Source organism: Sceloporus undulatus, chromosome 4 (assembly GCF_019175285.1).
Source record: "Sceloporus undulatus isolate JIND9_A2432 ecotype Alabama chromosome 4, SceUnd_v1.1, whole genome shotgun sequence".
NCBI classification, from domain to species: domain Eukaryota; kingdom Metazoa; phylum Chordata; class Lepidosauria; order Squamata; family Phrynosomatidae; genus Sceloporus; species Sceloporus undulatus.
Genome location: NC_056525.1, coordinates 220107528 through 220133050, shown reverse-complemented (window position 1 = coordinate 220133050; position 25523 = coordinate 220107528). Strand labels below are relative to the sequence as shown.

Below are 25523 nucleotides of genomic sequence, written 5' to 3'. Positions count from 1 at the left end.
CCATCACTTTGACACTGCATGAGATTTGTTTAAAATATGCAAAACATGTATATTTTTAAAAAGCATTTCCTCACAAAGTCCACATTGTGTACACATTTTATCATACAATTGTTGTTTACTTCATTTCTAATTTATGGCGACTGTAAGGGGAACCTACTATGGGGTTTTCTGCTGAGACAGTGAGACTTTTCCATGGTCACTCAGTGGACTTCTATGGCCCTGCAGGGATGTGAACCTTGGTCTACTAGTGTCCTAGTATTTTTTTAAGCTGACAGCTATCTCACAAATTTTGGTAAACAGCAAAAAAAAGAAAAAAAAAAAGAAAAAAGAAAAAAGCTTTAATTTCATTGTTGGTTGCAACTACAGCAAATCCACTGAATGGTTATGAAACTGGTAGGTAAACACTTACATAGCTGTCATTGCTTTAATAGGTCTATTCAAGTTTGAACTAACATTTTGATTCAGATCTAAAGGATAATTGCATCCTGATCCACACACAAAGTTCAAGAAGTGTGGGTCAATGCATTTCACTTAAGAAGGTAGGCCATAAAATTCCTAATACCATAAAATAGAGATTAAGCTATAGGAGACCAATGTTACTACAGCTTCTTGATGCAGAACTGTATGAACTCTGTCACAAGTTAGTGGATGCAAACCAGACAGAACATGGGTGTGTGGGGGAGTCTGAATAGACATCTTCGCATTCAGAGAAGCCATCTTCCATCGCAATGAGTTGCTATGGAAACAGAAACAGGAGCACATTCCATGGCCTTTATGGGTGCATTGGGTTTTCTTTGTTTCCAAGAAGAAAACTGTTTTCTCATTGTCCATTCTGCCTAGGAAGCACTAATGCCAAGGTAACTAATTCCTTAAAACCATAAGAGACACTTATTTCCATGGAACAGCTCCAGATAGACTCTGGAGACAAGCTAGATGTGATATACATTTGGTGTCACTTTTCTGCGACATCTTTTTAAAAAGCAACAACAATCCAAAATCAGCTTTAAGAAGCTGTAAAGTTGAGTAGGAGATGTATGTTTTTCTTCCTTTTTTTCTGCTTAAAATACCCAGGTGCTTTTCTTACTGTAACAGAAAAGATGCAGGTGTGCAGAGACTATATTTCTTTGGGGACAAATGCTCTTCTTCCACTCAGAAAGAATCGTAGGATGCTAGTATTGTTAAGGACCCTCAAGGATAATTCAGCCTCTATTCAGTGCAGGAATCCACAGTTAAAGGATCCTTGGGAGATGGGCATTTAATCTCTGTTTAAAAACTTCCAAGTAAGGGGAGTTCATTACCATCTTGTAAGGTTATCTTTTAAACTGTTGACCAGCTTTTACTATCAGGAAATTGTTCTTACTTTTTAACTGGAATTTCTTTTCTTGCTATTGGTATCCATTGGTCTAGGTTCTATCCTCTGCAGCAGCAGAAAACAAGCTTGTGTATCTTCCACATGATTGCTTTTCTTTCAAGGAGATCTAGCACACCCCAATAAAACACACCCAGCTCCCACAACTGTTTCCCATGGGGCTTGCTATTCAGGCCACATTCGATTATTAGTTGCCCTCCTCTGTATATATTGCAAGTTGTTGATATTCTTCTTAGCCATCTCCACTGTCTAGACTCTTAGCTCTTCCCTATAATTTGTTGGCACTACATCAAAAAAGACCATACATGAGGTTATAGAGCAGAAGAGAGGATACGGCCATTAGTCACAGTGAGGTGACTGTCTCAGGTGACAGATTTTGAGTGTTGCTTGCAGCAGCTTTGAAGGTGTTCTTCCTGAGCCCCTCAAGCAGAAATTTATGTGCAACACAACCTGTGCTGCATCCCTGAAACTAGCTTGCCACCCAATTCTCAATTTAATATAAACTTTCAGGGACTAAAGATTTTACTGCATGAGAAAAGAAAGGCAAAATGGATCAGGAGAGTAGTGGTTTTCTCCGTGCCGCTCTTCATGCCCCTGTCACTCTTCCATTCTCTTCTTGAGGGGAGATAATCATCAAAGCATGTCTTTTGCTGAACGGATTTTTCCCATTCAACAAAAAGCACATTTTGACAACCATCTCCTTTTGGGAAGAGAAAGGAAGTGCTAAAACATGTTGTGGGTTAGCACAGAGAAAGTCGCTATGAACCTGATCTATTTCACCTTTCTTTTCTCATGTGGTAAAGTCCATACCTACATTATTCTGGAATATCAGTATGAAAAGGGATCTTGTACCACCTTTGAGGATCACAGTATGAAAGAAGTTGTAGCATAAATTTTCACAGACTTAATCTGCTTCCTAAAATGCATGGAGTGAAGTAGATCAAGTCAACAAAACTTATAATATAAACTATGGTGCGTTACACATCGCCATAAGGGACGTCCTTAGGACATCCCATTTTGAAAAAGGGGTGTCTCTTCCAGATGCCCCTTACCCTATTACGGACAGAGTCTGTAACAAATGGCAGCGGCCGTTCCACACGGCCGCCGCCATTTTGACGTAGCGGACATTCTGCGTCTGCACATCGCAGCCCGGAAGTGACACCACGAGTGCGTGCTTTGGCACTTGCGGCGTCTCTTCCGGGTTGCCGGAAGGAGTGTGATTTTCATGCTCCTTCTTTACAGTGTGGAGGAGTCGCGCGGTTTGGCTGCTGCAACTCCTCTGCGCTGCAACCGACAGCAGCCCAAGACCGCCCCTTTTGGGCAGTCTATAATGGGCCTTAGTTACATCAAGATATTTTTCTTTTACAGAGATGTTATTAGGCCTACTGTCCTCTCCCAACCTGACATATACACTGTGAATGACTTTTCTGCCTCATTTCCTGTTCCCCCTTCAAGCCTCCTCTTCCTGCATCTGTTTTAATATCTGAGCTCCATATTTGGTATTGCATAGTAGATACAATTCTCTACTTAGTCAGTGGTGTCCATGTGCATGGTGCCACCCAGTGTGAGTACTGCTGCTTGCTGCTTGAGGAGGGCACAGCTGGCCGCTGATGGCCACTTGGGATCCAGTGTAGCTGCTCCTGAGAACATCCGTGTCAGACTCCAAATGAAAGGCATCTCCCCCCCCCCCCCACTGAACAGCAGGTGCCGCTGGCGTGGTGTGCTGTCCTCTGACAGCCACTTGGGATTTGGCCGTGCCAGACTGCAAATGGAAGGCACTGTTTCCCCATTTTGGGTCTTACACAGCTGCTGGGCAAGCAAGAAAGGGACATGACACCCATTCACACACAACAAGCTGCCACACCAGCCCCACACAGGGTGTACCAGCCCACCAGATGGACATCCCCTTCTGGAGTGTCATTGGTACAGTTTCTACCCTACTAGTAATGCCAATGTACTTGGTAGTGACCAAATTTAGTCAGCTTTGGTTTACTTGACTTCTCTTCATGGAATGGAGATGGGCCTAGAGAGTGTGGAATGTTACTTTATTTAAAAAAAAGGAACTAGTCACTTTCACTACTTTGATCACCCAACAAGTGATTAGTTCTTGTTGATATAGTCCAGAATGTATCTCTGCTTGTTACTAACTACTGTAGAGTACAAGGTAATGCTCTCTGATTGACTCCATGTCTAGTAATCATAACTTTGACTGAAATATCTTGCCTGGACTTTCTATCCCAAGTCACACAGGTGCAGTGTAGTGGACCACATGACTTCTACTACTGTCCTGGACTGCATCCAACACAAACAAACACACACCAATAAGGATGGCTCAGCAAGGTAATTAGCTATGCAGCTGGAAACAGTCCACAAACCTTGCAAGGAATGAGCGAGAGAGCAAGCCGAAAGCCAAAGTCAGGAATACAGAGATCACGATATTCAGTCCAGTTCAAGGTCAGGTCAGCCAGAAGGTAGCAAGAGTCTAGCTCATTCCAAGGTCAGGAGTCAAGGCAACAAGGAGTCAAGATACACAGAGCCAGTGCAGGTAGCAGTCACACCAAAGGATCATGCAATAACTCTGGCACCGAGTTAGCATCTCACAGGTGGTTAAGTAGGAGATTCCCTCCTTGGTGCCAGCTGAGGTTTGTTTGCCAATTGTCTCTCAGCAATCCTCCTGGACCTGCATCTGCCAGCACTCTCAGCCCTGCGTTGCCTAAAGGAGGGAACCTCCAGGCCTGGTTCCTCCCCAGAGTCACCACTAGGCTGCTGAACCACCAGAGGAATCCCATCAGCACTAGGACCTGACTGAACTTCCTCCTCTGGGGCTGGGAGACCAGGGCTGGGCTCTGGCAGAGCAGAATTAACACCAGGTGCAGCCTCAATTACCCCTTGCTCTGGAGTAGACTCATCCTCCGAGTCCTGCTCTTGGCTGGCCATGACAACTACAGGATTAAGTGACTGCTTCTGTATGCTTGCCCCAAGCATGTGTTTAGTACAGCTGACAGCAGAAGTCATATGATTTGCTACACTGCACCCATGTGAGTCTTTCCCCATACAATTCCTTTAAATCCCATGCATCAGGCATACAGAAATACACCCTCTCATCTTATAAACTTTCCAACATAGCTCACACCAGCCTATCTAGTCAAAAGCATGCCCTATCCTGCTGTTTGGAGCAGCCAGCCTGGCAAGATTCATCCTTCCACCCCCCCCCCCCCCCCCATATACTCACACTGACTTGCTCTCCCTTTCCATTTCTAGCAGTGGCAGCAGTCCCCTTTATTTGGACAGGAAGGCAGAAAAGACAGAGTAACGTTCAAAAATTTGTGATTAAAAAAATCCAAATAATCTGAGTCTGTAGTGCCCTAGACAAGTTTTCAACATGTCTCCTCCTCCTCTGTTTCTCTCCCTTGTTTCAGGATCCATTTCTCTTCACTAGCTTAGTTTTTACTCTTCATCACCCTCAATACCCCCAGAAGGATCATATGGGCAGAAACTCATGTAATCTTTTCTCTTTCCCCATCCCACTGCTCAGAATAAGTCAAAACCAGTGATTTGAGAAACCCATGTTTTTCTTCTGGTTCATTGAGAACTTGAGGAGAATTTCTTTAAAAGATATTTGTTCCACAAGTCCCCCTTTCAAAGGGTGATTTCTTCTCTCCCTTTCAGCAGCTAGCGAAATATTTTTCACAGATTTCTCGAATGACAATAAAAGACAAGTCGAATAATTATGCTAATTACTTTGCATTTCAAACTCAATTACCATGTCAAAAGGAAGTTTGGCAGAGGTTTAAAGAACATTCCTATGCTTTAAAAAAGCTGAAGGCACACACACAAAAGGGGGGGGGGGAGCCCAGTCTCAAATAAACTGTGATTGAAGCCCTAAGAAGAAATGGTAGAGTTGAGGGGACCCTCAAGGACCATCCAGTCCAACCCCCTTCTGCTATGAAGGAATACATGGGATCCAACTCTGCACCTCTCCCATGGTGATGCCAAGGTCATGCAATAATAATAATAATAATAATAATAGGCAAGGAGAGTGCAGAATATCCATGAGTGAGAGAGTGTGACTTACCCAATGCCACCCTGGGGATTTACATGGCTGAGCTGGGATCAGGACTCTAGCCTCCCAGTTCACCATAGAAATTCACTAGCTGACCTTGGGCAAGTCACATGCTCTCAGCTTCAACTCCAACTCTGCACCTCTCCCATGGTGATGCTAAGGTCATATAATAATAATAATAATAATAATAATAGGCAAGGAGAGTGCAGAATATCCATGAATGAGAGAGTGTGACTTACCCAATGTCACCCTGTGGATTTACATGGCTGAGCTGGGATCAGGACTCTAGCCTCCCAGTTCTCCATAGAAATTCACTGCCTGACCTTGGGCAAGTCACATGCTCTCAGCTTCAACACCAACTCTGTACCTCTCCCATGGTGATGCTAAGGTCATGCAATAATAATAATAATAATAATAATAATAATAATAATAATAATAATAATAGGCAAGGAGAGTGCAGAATATCCATGAATGAGAGAGTGTGACTTACCCAATGTCACCCTGGGGATTTACATGGCTGAGCTGGGATCAGGACTCTAGCCTCCCAGTTCACCATAGAAATTCACTGACTGACCTTGGGCAAGTCACATGCTCTCAGCTTCAACACCAACTCCTAGGTATTCCTTCATGGTAGAAGAGGGGGGGTTGGATGACCTCTTGGAATCCCTTTGAATGCTAGGTTTTATCCATCATGGCAGAATTCTTGCCATTGCACCCCACCCTGCCCCTTCATCTCTTTTGTGAGGTTCACACTCTCTCAGCCTCAGAGGCAGGGCATGACCAACTCTGCACTTCTCCCATGGTGATGCTAAGGTCATACAATAATAATAATAATAATAATAATAATTGGCAAGGAGAGTGTACATTCTCTCAGCCTCAGAGGCAGGGCATGACACACCTCTCTCCAGCTCTCTCAAGGTGATGCTAAGGCAAACCTACTTTTATTTTGCATTTTAATATATATATATATATATATATATATATATAGCAAGGAGAGTTCAAAATATCCACGAATAAGAGTGTGTGATGCATCCAAAAAGAGCATGCCATAAAGGGCAGAATGTCTTATCTACCACCAACACACAAAATGCCTCCTCTTTTGTTCTCTTTTGTTTTTCAAAGTAAAGCTGTTTGAGTGAGCAAAGATATGGGGGGGAATCACCCTAACAAAGGAAATAGCCTCTGGTAAAACCCAGGATGAATGGTAGCTTTTCTTACGCAAAATATCCAAATCCTGTAGGTCGAATTTGTCAGCTGAAAGTTTCTTCTCTTCTCTTCATTTGGAAATGATTAAAAATCAAAATTCTTACTCATGATCAAGAAGTGATCAGAATTTCTTCTCTATAAAATGCTTTCGAAATTTTCGAATTAGACATATTTCTACTAATTTTCGAATTTTGGAGAATATTCTTTACATCCCTAGTCAAAACATGCCCAGTAACAAGATGTTTTGCTGAAGAAGGGAAGGGGTGCAAATAACACAAAGACAACCAATTTGCAAGAAAAGGCCACAACTTTATTAAATACAGCAACAGTGAAAACAAGAGGGTTGGCCTGAAAGCATGAGGTCTGGATCTGACAGCCACCAAACTGTGTTGGTCGATGAACCGAAATGCCTGATCTTGGCCAGGCTTCGGGATGACAGAGGGGTAACTGGCCTAAAGTGTGCCCCCACTTAAAGAGCCGGCTATGCGCATAAGCGCATCTTCACACCATGTCACCAGGGGACGCTGAATTGATGTTGCCCCCACACTGGAGACATCGCTACCCCTCAGAACCCCCAGGTCCTGGTGGGACTCCCGATCCAGTGCTCTGCACCACAGGAAACCACACCCATTAGATCCGAGACCTATGCCACTGCCAAGTTGTGACAAGAAGTACAAGCAAAACAAGGGAGGGTAGGTGGGGTGCCGGCAAAAATGGCACCGATTGCTGGTGCAACACAGGCCTAAATAGGCCTCCCAGCCAATGAATGGCCGAGAAATCAGGTGGGCCCACCCCCTATCCAGCCACTCGGCCAATCAAGGGCAGCAGCTCCCACGATCCACCAATCGGGGCCACTTCCCCCTTCGCAAGAGAGGCTGGGAGTTGTAGTCTCCCAGCCCATAAGTGGCCCAGCAGCGCAGCGCTCCACCCCAGCTCCGAGAGGAGTCTGGGAGCTGTAGTCCACGCCACATGGACGTGAAGCGCCGCCGCGCCGGCTGCCGGGACTGTGTACCCAGCGCCGGGCAGGAGCCTTGGCAGAGGCCGTGGGCCACCAGGCAGGCCTCCCGCTGCTGCCGGACCCCCACGGAAGCTGGCTCTTCCCCTGCAGCAACAAGACCAACCTGGTAAGTCGGGTGGTCCCATATTCTAAAGAGCAGTGACTTATAGCTCTAGCAATTACAGCCAGAAAAAGTCACACTGGTCAAGTTTCAACAAGTAACTAGCTACCAAAATACTTGTTACAAGTAACAAATTACCACTAAGCTCTGTATGAGCAACATCTTGTATTTCTCCTCAGGCAGCAAAATGAGTTGGGTGGGCTCTGGGAATGGAGGAGCTTTGTCTGGGAATGGAGGAGCTTTGATGCAAAGAAAAATAGTCCATTAGCCCTAATTGACTAACAGAGTGAAATGAAAAACATGCACATCTGAAGATAAGCAGAAGAAAGTCTAGAGGCTAAACCATCAAGGAGAGAGAGACTTTATCCATAAGTCACACTCCTCTCTCATGACTATGTTGTAGATGTTAAACTAAAGATGCACTGTGATATGGTTGGTTAGTGTACCCTGACCTAGTTGCCAAGAAAGGGGCCTCTAAAGATACATACGATCTGTCCAGCAACTATTAATCTCCTGAACTGTAGTCCTTGAAATAAAGATTCCATCTCTGTAATTAAAGAATTGGAATTGGAACTGCAGCCCAGATTCAGTGCCTGGTTTCTTCTGATGTCTCCTGAAAGCAAGGGTGGTAAAGGGAAAGGGAACACCCTCTGGCCGAGCCTGTAAGCAACATGAGGAGTGTGGTTTGAATAAGAATTAAAAGAAAAACCCTGTGCAGCTGACTTTTTGCCCAGACAGCATTCATGCACCGCTGTTTCCAAAAGAACTCACTCAACGCACAGGTGTCCACTTGGGTGAGAAAGAAACTAGGCCAGTGGCCAGCCTGAGCTCAGAAAGAAGCCTAGTTCCTCAAGCAAACAATGTCAATATAAAAGAACACATGGTTCTTGGGTTCAAAGAGTTTCATGTATATTTGCTGGACCCTCCAAGATGGGCCCCAGTACAGGACATCTGCTTTGCCCTTTAGGAGACGTGCCCAACACTGAGTTGGCATCACCACCCTCCCATAGTATGGCCAAAGACACCATGATCTGGATAATTAGGGGTCTGTTAGCAATGGGCTTTGCAACCCAAATTCAAAGGATGCTTTCTTTGGACCACCCCTGCGAGACCTAAAAGGGAGGGTGATCAGACACAGGGTGGTTAAAGAAACATGCCACTGGTTTGAATAACAGACAGCAGACTAAAGTCTTTTATACATTCTGTCTAGCCTCTGCATCCAAGGGCAAGCAAAATGAGTTCACAGAATAACCTCTTTGGTTACTCTGGCTATTTGCTGGATATCCAAATAACCACGTAACTTTGGTTATTTGCTGGATATCATTCTAATATAATCCTTCCTAGGTGCACAGGGTGGGCTCTTTTATGCATCAGGATGAATACTTTGCATAGGTTGTGGATTGGCGGGATAGCAGTTCAGCTACCAGAAAAAAATCCTTAAAAAAAAAAAGCTCTTCCCGGCATCATGTGGCAAAATGATAGCAAGAGGATTCCTCTGCAGAAACAGCTGGGGTGGTGATGTCCACAGTCCACTTTGATACCATATTAACAGCCGTGGCTCCATCATATGGAATCTTGGGGTTTGTTTTAATGAAGGACTTAGATTTTTTTTGCCAAGGAGCTCTAATGCTATACTGTAATGAAATGTGCTAGAGAGATCTAAGGCCTCACTAACCTTCAAACCACAATATTCTAGCATGTGGAGCCTCAACAGTCAAAGTGGTATTAAAGAGTTATAACTGAGGCCCCATTCTGACTCACCTATTTGCGCTGGATGGAACTGGGCAGAATCAGGTGCCCCCTCCCGAATCCCTCCGGAAGCAAGTGCCCACTAATAATTTACCTCAATCAGGGTAATTTAACCCTGAATGCCATTGCTGCTCTTGCGGAGAGTTCTCATTTGCGGAACCGGTTTAAAATGAAGACGCCTTTGCTGTCAATCAAATTCAGTTCCGCTTTCATCAAGGTGACATTTCCTACAGCCATTGGGCAATCGTAAGTTTGCTTCCCCCCTCATTTAAAAAAAAAAAAAAAGGCGGCAGTAATGCAGTATGTACATATTTTGTCAAATTTAAAAATCTCCAGGTGTGTGTGTGTGTTGTGTGTATTTGGGTCACTACAGATTATGGATCTTCCCCCTGCCTCTGTTTTCAACCCTAAAATGCAATCTAATGCAATCTCTGCATCCTTCCTCCTTGCGACCCCAGAATGCCTCATACACATACAATAATAATAATTATTATTTCCTCACACAAAATGGCATCTCTGCAATCCACCCCAGAATTCCTTACAGAAACATACAGTAGCAAAAGCATTCTGTATCAATTTGCCAAATTGAAAGAGAAACATTTGTAACATTCACATTGTAGCATTTGCATATAAAAATAATTTAGAAAAAAAGTCTATTGCAAAGTTCCGTGCTGGGAACAAGGAAATGAAAGGGAAAGTAGCACAAGCAGACACACATTCTATCTATATATATGTATCTACCTATAGCAAAAAGCATGCACATAGTCTATGAAAAATAAAAAATAAAGAGAGAGAGAGAAAGCTGCCTGGTGCGAGAGGGAAGCTTGTTCCATTCTGTGCCCTCCTTCTGACCTAATTCCCTCCCTTGAACTTGACCCTTCATCCTGCTCTTTCCTTCTCCTCCTCCTGCTCTGTTACCCCAATTGCCTTTCATGGCCCCTTCTTTCCCCCGGCTCCTTCATCCTCCTCCTCCTCCTCCTCTGTCACTTGGCACCCTTTCTTCAAGGCTCTTTCCTTCTCCTCCTTCTCTTGCTCCTACTCCGTTACCCCGATTTCCCTTGGCACCCTTTCAAGGCTCCTTCCTCCTCCTCCTCTTGCTCCATTACCCCCAATTGCCCTTTGGCACCCTTCCTCCAGCAACTTCCTCCTCCTCCTCTTGCTCAGTTATCCGCGATCGCCCTTTCCATTATTCCTCCGGCTCCTTCCTCCTCCTCCTCCTCTTGCTCTGTTACCCCCAATTGCCCTTTCCATCCTTCCTCTGGCTCCTTCCTTCTCCTCCTTCTCCAGATGCTGCCCTCCATGGCACCCTTCTTTCCCCCGGCTCCTCCCTTCTCCTCCTCCTCCTTCTCCAATGAAGGGGAGGAATGTTCTGCCCTCTGCCCTCCCTCTGGCCTAAATCCCTCCCCTGAACTTAACCCGATCATGATCAGGGACAAGTTCATATTCGCCAGACCCGGTTTTTCCCCAAATGATACAGCTTTTACTCTGCTTTCAAAAGAACCGCGCTAAGGGGCATTTGCCCCTCAATGGGTGTGCAAGTTGCAGATTTGCTTGTGGGAGATTTGGGGCGAATATGAACTTCCTGTGGTTAATCCGGGTTCTGATCCAGGGTAAAAGGTAGTCTGAATGGCCCCTGAGTGACGTGAACATTCTTAAAGGCTTTGTCAGATCTTGTTATAGCCCCACTCTCTCTCATTTCTTTCTCTCTGGGGGACTATGTCCATGCCCTTCCTAAGAGAGTGAGGCACTAGGAAGACATCTGAGTTGGCCATCCACACAGCACCTTAACTATAGGAGTATCAACATATCCCCCACTCTTTATAAGTACATCTGAACCTTGTGACTAAAGACTGGGCACATAAAAGGTGTGTTCCTGTAAGCTTTGTTCACAGTTTAGGATAAACAAATGGATTTGGGAGATGGGGAGCTCAGTATATCTGCTCCTGACCCACCTCCACATAATTTATTTCTTTATGGATGACTGTATAACCAAGGCTATTCACAGTAAAGATCTGAAATTCTCTGTGACTATTTCAGCACTGTTCTCTTTGGGGCTTAACAGACCCCCCCCCTCCCTTTGGGACGGCCTTCAGCCACTCCTTTCCTCACCGGATAGAAGTCATGGCAACTACACACTGTGCCCCAATCCAGCCTTTCTTCAGTGCAAATAGAAGCTGCAAAATGCAGCTTCTTTTCATGCTGTGGAAAGGTCGCCCTAGTCACCACAGCGGTAGCTTTCGGTGCTTTTTGGAGCTCCTTTGGCTGCACCAATGGAGCACCATTTAAATGCTGCACCAATGGAGCACCATGATGCTCCCTGCCATGTAGCTGGGTATGCTGTGTGGGGGCAGCTGGCATGCATACGACACACCCCCATGCTGTAGTTTCAAGCTGTTTTTGACCAGTTTTGGTTAGAAAATCACCAAATAATTTTAAAAAGAAAAATGGATCTGGGGTGATTTTGGGAGGCTCGAGAACCTGCTAAATCAGGTCCCACAGCCCGTATTTGGCCCATAGGCTACAATTTGACCACCCCTGGCTTTAACAGTTGCCTTGTGCTACAATAATTTTCATTAAAATGCTTCAGATAGTTAGTTTAAGATATAAAAACATTAAATTAGTCTTGCAGCACCAGTCACAAAACTTTCCCAAAGGGCAAGATTCATCTGCTTTCACCTTGTGGTCTGTTAAACTGAAAAGTCATGCAAAGGAGTAAAAGACTCATTGATAAATCATTCACCTGTACAGCTACCACCCAATTTGAGAGAACTACTGAAGCACGCCCGAAGTATTATTAGTGGAAGAAACAGTGTATAGTAAGAGAATGTTTTGCAAAAGCTTCTCTAGATATTTAATGAAACCAAGTTTTGATTTTTTTTTTTAAGGAAAGAACATCTTGAATAAAATATGGTTTATACTAATTAATGCAGAACCAACATACAGTAATCCCATTCACTGGATCATGCTTTTTAAAGAAACATGTTGTTTAGAGCTTCAGTCTCACTGCACATTATATATTTACATGTTCCAGTAGCTCCTTATAGTTGACAAAAAACTTAGCCATTTGTCATAGTAACATGGTCATGATTGCTGGTTTTCTACTCCATTTCCATTGCAATAATACAGTTTTCCTGTTTAGTAACCATGATAGATGTGGTCATTTTCCACGTGCGGTATGGCACGATCCAGTAGAAAAGCACAGTCCGGTGCTTTTCCAAACAGAAGGGGCTCCCTACAATCCCCTTCCCTGGAAGCAGAGAATTGGCTAACCAAATCTCCCACGGGAGAGTGTTCCACAGCCAAGGATAAGCACTGAGAGGGACTGTCTCCCATGTCATCACCAAATGTGCATGTGATGGTGGGTGGACTGAAAGAAAACCCAGCCAAAGATCTGAACATAGGGACAGGATCATACAGTCTTTCAAATTGTCCTAGGACTATAGAAAAGGCATTAGGTGCCAGTTCTGTCTACATAACAGCAGAAACATTCAATGCATGGATTTGGAAGATGATACGAGACAGGGAGAGTAGGCTGGTGCACATGAAAAGATAGAAGAAACGGTGTTACAGGCACTAAACAACATGCAAGGAGAGGTTAAGGTGAGCAGATCTAGAAACAAGCTTACAACCAATACAGCAGAACCAAGAATCAAAGTTAACAGATGGCTTGCTGCTAGGCTAGGATGCACAGTCTGACACCGACGTAGGTAAAGAGATTACACATAGCTTCAAAGTCCTGCCAGTTAGGAGTGATCAGGCCTAACTAGCTTACACTATCTAAAAAGAATTTTCATTTGGCAAGCAAGTTAGAACATAGCCTTTGCAGATGAAGAATTCCACAGTGAAAACAATTGTCCTTAAGGATTGCCCATGCAACAGTGACTTCACTACCGCTTTCACAAACATTTTCTTTATGGGTGGGTGGGTGCACTCTGAAGCCAAGAGAGCAAGCCACTTGATGATGATGATGATGATGATGATGATGATTATTATTATTATTATTATTATTATTATTTTGGCTGTTACATCAAGAGGGCTGCATGCCTGCATGCCATGGGTTCCATTTTGTGATAATTGTGGATGCCATTTCAAATTGCATGTTGACTTCTGTGGATATTCAGAGGGTGTCCCAGAACTCTTGTGATCCCCTATGTTTTTCACTGGTACAATGGGTTTGGGAGCATCACGCATAGCCCATAGGTTGTGTGATTCCCACTCCTCATCTGCTTTTGATCATATTAAGGAATGCATGCTAAATAAAAGACATGCTAAAAATATGATGCAAAATTCAGAAGCAGATTTTATTTTAAGTTAAAGCTGTTAAACTTACAGGTATTATGAAGCATATTTTTTTAAAAAAATAAATACACCCACACTCCATCTGCTGTAGCAGGTATTTCTAGTACAGTACTTTAGTAGTAACAGTGAAAAAATAGAGTAGAAGCAGTGCAATCTTCTTGGACACTGAGCTTGAAAAGTTACTTTGGGGGATCACAGTTTCCAGAGCTCTCCAGGCAACACTGGGAGATTCTGAAAAGCACAGTACAAAAAGGTAGCATTTCCAAGCTCTTCCTCTGGCATATATCTACTACACCCCTAGGGCTGCACACAAATGGATGGTTAAGAGCACAATGCAACTGAGATAATGTAGACCTGGAAATTGTTAACAAATTTGACTACAATTCATTGACTGTTTTGTTTGATATGGAAAGCAATTGTCTTCCATTTGGATATTCCCTGAACTGAAATGTGGCATTCTGTCAACTGATTAGTCTTCAGATTTAATGCTCCAGCACATATTCAGATTAGTCATTGTATTCTGACTCCTGTAATCAGGAATAATTGTGAATCCCCATTAATGTCCACTCTCAGCTTTTAGTCATTTATCCTGCAGAGATCCCCAGAGCACACTGGCCCAAATATACAGGTATCATTTTTTTTAAAGAGCACTATGCATTTGCTAAAGTAGTCTGTCAGCAACAGTCTCATACCAATAGGAGAGAGCAGCCCTCACCAGGCAGCTGAAACTGGGTTTGGGCCCCAGTGAAAGATTTTTCAGGCCCCTGAAGTTGAATTGTCCCCTCAAGGTGCCTTGAGTCATTGTGGGGAGAGGAAACACATAACCAGTACCCGACAACCAGCACCCACCACCATCCTGAACTTCACATTTTGAACCATAACCAGGGGCTGCTCTATCCTGCATTGTTTGCCCTACAGCAACCACATTCATACCACCAAACTGACCTGATTTTTCAGGGACAGTCCTGATTAATTCTCAGTTGCCAGATTTTTAAAGCTGCATTTAAAGTGTACCAGGTTCTCTCCCTTCCTACAACTTTCCTGCTTTTGTCCTTGCTTACTTCAGTTGGTGGAAATTGTGTTAAAACTGCAAATGTATGTTGGACTCATCTAACTCAGCAGTGAGGAAAGAAGGGATGGAGTTTTGGCCTTCCCAGTAGGCTAACACAAAAGCAAACTGCTGCAGCTGTTCATAGCTTGTGTGTTCTTCATCAAGAACCCTTGTCACTTTGACTATACATTGAAGTTTTCATGTCCTGGTTTTCATCAGTGAAGACACATGTCCTGGTTTTCATCTGTGAAACACTGGACGGTAGACGATCTAGGGCAGCCATGAGATTGTCTGGAATTGCCTCAGAGGCAGAGAAGTTGGCGAAGAACTGGGTGGCCACTGAGGTAGAAGGACAGCAATAACAGTGACAGCTGCTGCTATTCTTCCTCCTCTAGCCAGCTGAGACAAGAATGGGCTGATCCCCTCTGGGTCTCTGTTGCCAGCCACTGCCACAGTTGTTTGAGATCTCACAGGCCTCCTTCCATAAAACTGTATTGAGGACCCAGAATTCCACATCTGATTGAGTTGCTCTTCCTTCAGTGTGAGGTGCATTTACTTGCTCTTCCTCCAATATAATATACATCATCCTATGCCAGCAATGCCCTGCTACACTCTTCATTGGACAAACAGGACAGTCTCTACACAAGAGGATAAATGGACAAAAATGTGACATAAGAAATTCCAGTACCCAGAAAATGCAAAATGTTTCAACCTTCAAGGACATACGGTAAGGAATTTACAGGTTGTGGTCCTTGAACAAGGAAATTACAAAGGAAACCCAGAAATAGAAAATATTCACAAATTCCAGTCTGTTAGCAGAGGTAGGAACAAAAAAATGGCTTCTTGGCACATTGCATATAGTAACACAAGATCCCTTGGTACTGCACATATAGCAAAAGGAATTTTCTCAGAGTTTTGAACCCTGAGAAACTGACATTTGCTACGCAGATTTATTGATTTCACACATTAGCACTGACCACTGTAAAGATCTGAAAGACCTGTATCACCCTACCCAGTCCTTTGAAAATTTAGTAACATGATTTGCATCTTTCTGGATCCTATTACATTCTATCTAACTCCCACAAATGTATAAATATGCTGTATACCTGAGGCCTTAATATCACGCTGTACTGCATCTGAAAAAGTGGGTTTATAACCACAAATGTTCATCCAAAAATAAAAACCAGTTTGTCTCTAAAGGTGCTGCCACGTTCCTCTTTTTCTCCCCTTCCCTTCCTCCTTTTATTCTGCAAGAGACTAACACAGCTACTTTTCAGTCTTACCTCATTCCATCTGGATATAATTTTAATGCTATGTCTTCCCACCTAGGACCTCGGCCTTTGTCTCTATGGACTTTATCACACATAAGTCCTATGTGCTTCCATCCCAAAAATGGTTAAAGTGGTGGCATCTCAGAAAAGCAAGCCCATTTGCTCTTGGTTATCACACACAGAGCACAACAACAGGTTAAAAGCACATTAAAGTGGGCCCAATGTGAATTTGGCTATCAAAAGGCGACAAACAAACCCTCATTTCCTGCTTAGAAATACCTTCTCTGAGCATGCTCCAAAGTGTCATTTCCACAAGTGCACATACCCACATGCTCCTGGGAGGGGAGGGGATACGGGGGGAGGGGGGAATCCTCTTTGCCACAGAAGCTCCAAAAGGTATTTCAGAGAAAGGTAGAATGGAGTTGCCCTTTGCAAACTCCTAAAACCACACACAAAGACTCACACACACAAGAGAGAGAGAAAGGAGGCTGGTTCCATAAGCCTGCCAGATTCCATGCCCTCCTTTTCAAAGGTATGCCCTGTCCAGGAGGATTTCCAAAGCATCCTCCCTCTGCCTTCTCCCAGCAGATGTACCCTTAATTAGAGAAGGAAAAGCAGCCAGGGAGCCTAAAGAGAGAAATGTGTGTGTATCCCTTTAACGGACCAGAGCATTCTCCCTCTTTGGCAAGGCACTCTGGGAAATGAAGTCATCTGAGGCTTGCTTTCTACATGGCTGGCATTAAGTGAAGGGAGTCCATTCGCCCAAAAAAAAAAAAAAAATGGAAACGTAAATCCGGTAGTTTTGCGAATTTACTTATTTCCTGATGGATCTCACACTCTCCCTGGATTCTCTTCTGATTGCATGCAGCGTCATGTGAAAAGCAGCTGCGAATTTGTCACTAAATCCTGGATGACCCTGCATTGGCCCCACTTTAAACTTCCAATTTTGCCCCATGTGATAATGTCCCACATTTTATTTTAGGGCTATGTAGTTTACCAAGGGTTTGTGTACTGAACTGTGTAAGAGAAGATTCTAGGACTGAATCTGAGGAGTGAAGAGAATTTGAGGGATTTTCTTCAAGTAACAATTGCATTGGTGCCTTGTTGGTCCATTGAGACCAGAGATGTGCACTATCCAATTTGTATTGCTGTTTTTTTGTTACCTACTTTACAAATAAAAATCTTTGCAAAGTTTCTAATTGTAAGTGCCATATTCATTTTAAAAGTTAGGGCCATAGACCCCAAGACAATGGTACAAATAGCACTACAGGGTTACCACAGAAAAAGCAACCATTAGACGGAAACTGAGAAATAATTGCATTCCAAATGGCCAGGGATCGAGCAAAATAATCAAAGTTGCTTTTTTATTTTTTAAAATGCAGCAATATAGTTTCTTATTAGCTATATTATTTGAAAGTAAGTATTTACCAAGATCCTTAATGAGTGATAATGCTTCCCATGATACAAATGCTCCACCACCGTCATCCATGGCTCCCTGCCCCACATCCCAGCTGTCCAGATGTCCACTCACCAGAACAACCTAAAATATAATAAAGAATACATATTTACATGAAAGCTGAATTTAAACTATGTGTTAAATCTTTCAGTAGATTTCATTTTTGATGTCTTAATCATGATAGCACATTGACTTTTTTGTAGTAATGAAAGATGGTACAACTTTTAGTTTTGTCACAACAGGAATTATATAGGCCACAATTCTATATCATGATCTACATTTTGTAACTTTATGCACACTTAGCTTGTAGAAGCCTCCAGGTGAACTGAAAAGATGTGTTATCAAGGAAACAGAAAGAGTGTCCCAATCAGGCTCTACTAATGTGCATTAGCAATCTATAGCCAGCGTCCCAGTGTGCACCAGGCTCTACCAATGCACACTGGTAGTATCTAACCATTGTCCAGAGTATCATCTGGACTGCCCAATGCACAGTGTTCTCTTTGCTAGTGCCCCTATGAAATAGCATCACAGCGCCCTTTTGTTGAATATTTACATTGCAAAAGTGATTGATTCTATTTGCCACAAACCTACATCCATTTATGTAGACATAAGTCCCATACTAAATTCCAACCATTATATGTATTTATGTTTGGATGGTCAAGTGCCTGGATTTAACCCCGAGACACATAACCACAAGAGTACATCAGTCAATTTTGTTACTAGATTTTAAATACAGCATGCCCTTCCCATCCGTGAGAGTCTAATTCTGGTCTCCAGGATGGGAAAAAATGTGTATGCTCAACCCCCATTATAGTCAATGGGTAGTGATCTGTATATACCCATGTCGGCAGGGCCACGGGCACATGGCATCATTGACAATAACGGAGTAGGATGATCTTTGGACAATTTTCATGGATGGCTAGCCTGCCAATATGGCAGGTCATCTGTGCTGTGGATATCATGTGAAATAATGATATTGTTTGGGGGGGGGTGTCACTGAAGGCAGAACTACATATTACAGACAAATGTGTATGACAAAGCCCAGTTTTAAAAAATAAAAATATCTCGATAAGTCTGTAATTCTGGGGGGGAGAAGCAGTAGGAAAAGGAGTCCCCTTTCCCCACCCCCCCCCCCCCCCCGCGCTTAAAGTCTCCTTTGATATATTTTTTTTCTTACAAGGCTCCAAAGACATATTTGCCCTTCTCAGAAGTCCAGCTGTTTACTGTCTAGCTAAAACTAGATTTATTTGCTGCTGTTAAAAGTCATCAAGAAGCAATTCTTTAATGGAAATTTTGACTTTTAAAATAGATCAACCTGCCGTGAAACACTGTAACAGTGTATATATGGTTATTACTTCTCCCTTATTAACTTCTCCAAATTCAGTCCCATCATCAAAACCAATGTCATCAAACTATGATCAATCCTGCTTTGTGCAGCTTGCAGTTATTTTCACACATTATACAGTTTAGGTACTTACTGGCTCCTATGCAAGTATAGGAGTGTGTGTGTGTGTGTGTGTGTGTGCGTGCGTGCATGCGTGCATCCATGCACACAAATTTTCAAATCGCCTGTTGAATTTCATAGGGTTTTCTTAGGCAAGAAATACTCTGGTTTTGCTAGTTACTTCCTCTGAAATATAGCTTACAACACCTAGGATTCACTGGTGGTCTCCCATCCAAGTACTGACCAGGGCTGACCCAGCTTAGTTTCAAATATCAGACAGGATCTGGTGCCTTATACCTGAGTATATTAGAGATTGCACAGAGCACTAGATGTATGAACCAGCATCTCCAGATTTCGCCCTATTTGATATCTGTTACATTCAAATCACATCTATCTTCTAGTTGAGCTCAAGATGATGTCTTCGGAGGTAGCTTAAATTAAGAGGCAATGATGGGCCTAAGCTATGAGTGAGATCCATGCAGCCCTTTAGTTTTTGTTGGACTGCTGCTCTCATCATACCTCACTACTGGTTGTTGTGGCTAGTGCTGCTGGGACTTGCAATCCAACAACATCTGGAACGCTGCATAATCCCCATCACAGTCATCCAATGAGAGTCATGGCTCACTGGGGAGTTGAGCCTTGATCTCCCTGGCCTCAGCCCAGCACTCAAGTGTCACACTATAATGAATACTGAAATTTTCACAATCATAGCAACTTGAAAGGGGGCTGCCTCCATGTCCAGAGACCACATACAGGCATAACAAGTCACATCATTATCAGTTCCACTTTATCTTACCTGTCCTGCAAACCCACTGCCAGTCTCACATATTTCCACACATATTTATGTACAAAACTACAGGGAACAGACAGAAATTGCGAATGTTGTTTTAGGTTCTGTATATATCATGTTGGCTCAAGATTTGAGGATTGGTAATGACAACATCTGGGAAATCATAGACGAACTTCTTGGGAAAACTTCCTGCATATCAGCATTTGCAATTGACATTGCAAATCACTGGATTAAATATCTCTATACAACATGAATAGATACACACAGCCAATCATTTTCATCTTGTTTTGTGAAAGATGTCAAATACTAAGATTCTGGACCAACCCATGTTTGTAAGTCTCCAAAACTGAGAGTCTAATTGCAGCTATTCCTTTTCCTTTCTTACTATTTAAAACCAAGTTCTTTGCCCCATTTTATACTAAATATCTAGCCTTAAAATATTTTAAACACTTTTTAATAGCATTTGTTCCCTGTACTGAGCATTTCAATAAACAGAAAACAAAGAACCTCTGGCCCTCCAGCATACCCTACAATTGTTGCAGTTTTCAGGGACTTTCCTAATTAATTCCCTGTAGTAACACTTTTTGAGCTGCTTTCAAAATGTGCAAGTTTCTCTGTCTTCCTCCCACTTTATCCCTCTGTCCTTGATTTATTTCTATTGCTACAAACAGAGTTTAAGAGTAGGTTTCACGCAATTAATTCAGTGGGGAGAAGCAGGAGAAGAGAGGAATCTTGCTTTTCCCAGTAGGCTCAGGCAAATGTGAACTGCTGCATTATCTCCTATCTTGGGTGTTCTTCCTCATTAATAACTCTGATGTTGCTTGCTCACATGTCTACCAGTTTTCACCTGTGAAATGTTGGCACATTTGCTCCAGATTTCCATGGACTACTATTCCCACCATCTCTCATTACTTATGGGAATTATAATCTAGCAACATCTGAAAGACCACAGGCAGTTTTTGGAAAGTTATTTTGGACTAGAACTTCCAGTGTACGCTCCTCCACATCAATCAGCAAGAAATCCAAACATATTTGGCTCTCAAAGCTAAGAATTTACAAGGAGCTCACATACTCAGCACAAGGTGACAAGAAAAAGAAAGAAAAAGAAAATGACAATGAATCTTGTTCACCATAGGATATCACAGATTCATCTGTACACATTTTAAAACAGATGGCGAGGGAACTGAGTTAGATGTTAACCATCAAAACAATCTCTGTTGGCATGACTGTAAATTGGTTGAGGTGTTTTCATCAAACACTGGACTTAGAAAGTGTACCTATGCCTGGAAGTGAATTATAGGTTACTTTATAAATGAATTGGAAAACTGAATTTGCACTAGAAGCAATGGCTTTTCTGTAGCAGTGAAAGACTACCTTGCTAATACAGTGTGATGTTCCCTGGCAACCATAGCTATGTGAGAAAGTCTGACAGAGAATTACTTTTTGTTCCTGTGAAAGACGTCGCATTACAGCAGCAGGCAACTTTGAATCATAAAGTGGTGTAATCTGTCATGGGATTAAAAATTGCTATCATAAAAGTGTACTCACAAATTGCAGGATGTTACATTCAGGTTAGGGTTCAAGTGGCAGAGGGGGGGAAACAGAAGAAACTGTCTTTTACCAGATCAGACTATTTTTTCCCATCCAGCTTAGTAATATTTTCTCCACAGACCCTGAAAAAGTTACTTTTGGGACTTCAGTTCCCAGAATCCCACACCAGGTATCATGTTGACTGGGGCTTTTTCTGGCAACTGTGCTCCCCAAAAGTATTTGCTACTTCAGCTCTCCAGGGTCTCAAATCTGCAGACCTATTTCTTACATCCCCTGTCCCCTATCACTAACTTGATCCTTTTAACTGGAGATACCAGAAAATGAATCTGGGACCTTTTAAAAGTCAGGCACTTATAACTCTTAGATTTCACATTCAAGAACCATTTCTCACACTGTTAATTTTTACATATATGTGTACAGTACCTAAAACCAATGCAATGCTAGACTGCATCAACAGGAGTGTAATGTCCAGATGAAGATTGATAATACCACACTTTTCTGCTTTGGTCACCGGAAATACTGTGTATTTCATCACCGGAAATACTGTGTCCATATTTGGGAACCACAGTTCAAGAGGAATATTGATAAGCTAGAATATGTTCAGACAAGGGTGACCAAGATAGTAAAAGGCAACCCCTATGAAGAACAGTTGAGGTAGCTGGGTATGTTTAACTTGGAGAATTAAAGATTAGAGGTGACACGATACTCATATTTAAATAACTGGAGGGATGTTATGTAGAAGATGAAGCAAGCTTGTTTTCTGCTACTATAGAGACTAGAACACATCAACTGATTCAAATTACAGTCGGCCTCAATACCCATGGATTCGCTATCCACAGATTCAACCATCCATGGCTTGAAAATATATATTATACCATTTAAAAATAGACATCTTGAAACACAGGTGAATGGGCAAGACAGTTTGTTGGATCCATTGCTATGAGGGTGGTTAATCCACACTTGGTTTTATGACTTCTTTTCCTGGAACACCAGATTGTATGGGAGCATTCTTGGTGTCAAACCTCTGGCAGGAATAGGGTCCAACCTGTGGGTGTCTCCTTGGTAACTGTCGTGGGTGAAATTGTTGTAAAAAACAAGAGGTGGTGCTGTTTTAACAGAATCAGGAGCTTGTTGCTGGCAAGGCATGTATTCTAATGAAAGAATGATTGTTAGCTCTGTCACATCTCAGGTATGGTGCTCAGCAATAGGGTCACCAGCTTTTCAAAGCAAAATATTTACTCAGAGAGTTACTTCTTTGGACAACAACTCCCATTGCCAACATGGCCAATAAACAGGTTCTATTTCACTAGGAAGTAATCTAATAGCAAAGAAACAACTTTTCCACATTCTGCCAAAGTAAAATACCCCAACTAGGCTATCGTTTTTCTACCACTTGGAATGACCACATGGGGGAGCAGTTCCAATCTTCTTCTTAGACAGCAAAATTGTCTCGTGTTGGCTTAGATAATGTGCAAAGGGTCCTTTTCAGATATATATGCTCACACTTCTTTCAATAAAGGCAATAATACTGTTGAAATCATGCATTCAATACAAATTCCATATAAATATTTATAAGACTTAGAAGGGTAGCTATGAAAGAAGTAGTAAGGTCTCAACTATAAAGATATATCATTGAAAACCAAAGTCAGGATCATCTAGCTCCTAGTACTTCCAATTTGTACAGATTGGTGTGAAAGATGGACAGTGGAGAAAACTGAGAGAATAAGATCAGCTCTTTTGAAATGTGATTGGGGAGGAGCATATTTGCTGAGGTAAGGGGAAGGTGCAATAACGACAATGGACACCCAATTGGCAGAAAAAAGGCCACAACTTTATTAAATACACCAAGCGAGAGGGTTGGCCTGAAAAGCATAAGGTTTGGATCTGGCATTCACCAATCTGTGTTGGTCAAAGAACTGAATTGCCTGGTCATGGCCAGACTTTGGGATGACAGAGGGTTAACCAGCTTATTGGGTGACCACCACCTCGGGTGCGGGTTGTGCGCATATGTGCATCTCTACCCCTCGTCACCAGGGAACACTGAATCGATGTCGCCCCCGCATTGGCGACACCACTACTCCCTCAGCACTCCTAGGTCCCCTTTGGACTCCCGATCCAGTGCTCCTCAGCATAGGAAACCACACCCTTCAGATCTGAGACCTATGTTGCCCCTTAGAAAGCATGCAGCCCTGCCACCACCCAATCGTGGGTCACTTACGGTCCTGGGGCACCTGGGAGTTGGAGTCAAGTGACGCGGCCACTGCGGCGCTTCTGCTCCCAGTACACCTGGGAGTTGGAATCCTGCCGCCAGACTGAAGCACCACCGGCTCCACAGCCACATGGAGCCTAATTTGTCTGCGCCGCCGCCAGGCTGAGAGAAGGAGGACCCCCACTCAGAGCTGCCCTTCGCCATCCCCAGCAACAGGCCCAGCCCAGTGAGTCAGGCGATCGCCTTTGTCAAAAAGGCAAATAAATGGGTCTGACAGCAAATCAAGCCTGAACTCTCACTAGAAGCCAAAAGACTAAGGGGAGGCTATCATACTTTGAACATATCATGAGATAGAGTTGAAGATAGGAGGAAAAGAAGAAACTACATTATATGTAAATAAGGAAACCACAACCTGATTCTATGACCCTTAGTTTGTAAGAGCAGAGCAGGGCTGCTAATAAAGGAATTTTTATAGGTCTCTCATTCCTAAAGTTGCCATAAGCTGAAACTAGCTTGTTGGCATCTAGAATAAATATGTGCATATGACCATGCTCTGAAAAGACAACTGAGCTTATCCAGTTCTGAGTTACATTTTATTTATATTTCATATACCAAGGAATCACTAACATGTGCACTGAGGATCATGTTTTGCCTGTTACAAAAGGGTATTTAGGGATTAGAGCTATTTCCAAGCAACATAACCATGTGAGTCTCAGGTTTACTACAGTTTCACAGCTAAATGACTGCCTTTCTGCCTCTGAATCCTTATCAAGGATAATAGCAGAAGATAAATTAAATGCTGGGTACATTTCAAATGCTCAGTGACTAATTCAATTTCCTGGCAAGCTAGCACTATGACGAATATCAAGCACTTGTCAGTCATATGCTGTATTCTCACCAGGACAAGCTGCATTGAATAAAACAAAAAACAAGAAAAACCAAGCATAGGAATTCTTTATGCTCCTACTCACATATGTACAACAACATCAGTGAGTGTTTTCTTTGTCAAAGTCAGGATGCCCCAACTCTTTCAAAAGCAATTTCCCACACCACATTTATTCTTATACTCTGATATCCACTGTTAGGGCTGGGTGTGTATATATATATATACAAGTATGTGTAAGGCATCATAACATTTCAACACAGAGCAATTTGCTTACATAATAATCTATATGCTTTCCTTAAACTGGTTTTTAATCTGCTATGATAATTTCCTTAACAGTCATTGTACTCTGATCTTTCCCAAAATGACTTCCATCAGAATGAAAGATCTCCTGGCTTCGAATTCATTTGCAAAGTCAGCCTTCTCCAAACATTCAAAGGATGTACCAAAAAAGGGCCCTATTGCATGTCCCATCAATCCAAGAGGCTAGGCTAGTGAGAACTTTATCTGTAGCAGCATCACAACTGCAGAGGTCCTTCTCAGGTGGATCTGAGCATCCATTGGATGGCCAAAACTGAATTATTCCATAACATCTTTAGTCAGTGGCATCCCAGCATTTGGTGTCACCCAGTTTGGGGGGGGGGGTGCTCTGAGGGCAGGGCTTCTGAGGGTAGCACACTCAGGCTATGTCAGCTCAGTCTCCAGGCTTCCCCATCCTTCTCTTCTGAAGGAGAAGGATGTGAAGGCATGGGGCAGAGACTGCTCTGCCTCTGTTGGGCTGCCTCTTCCTTCTCCTCCAGAGGAGAAGGTATGGTATGTGGGTGAGCGCACTCAGCATCCATTGGGCTACCCCGTCCTTTTCCTCAGGAGAAGAAGATGGAGATGGCACAGGAGGGAGGGTGCTCAGCCTCCATAAGACCACCCCATCCTTTTTCTCAAAAGAAGACGGAAATAACTTAACATTGTAAAACTTTAATAATCTATAAAATATGAATACATAATTTGGAAAAGAAAGATGTTTTAAAGTTTGATTTAAAAAAAGACTGCAAGTCTTCACATCGTAA

General features: G+C 42.9%; 1 protein-coding gene across 1 annotated transcript in view; it reads right to left on the bottom strand.

Moving 5' to 3' along the window:
• The window catches only part of CPQ (carboxypeptidase Q), a 355408-nt gene that overhangs the window by 181059 nt on the left and 148826 nt on the right, over positions 1-25523 (bottom strand). The window contains exon 5 of the mRNA XM_042464939.1: positions 17555-17666. Coding sequence (XP_042320873.1) covers positions 17555-17666 — 112 coding nt within the window. The remainder of the gene's footprint in view (positions 1-17554; positions 17667-25523) is intronic.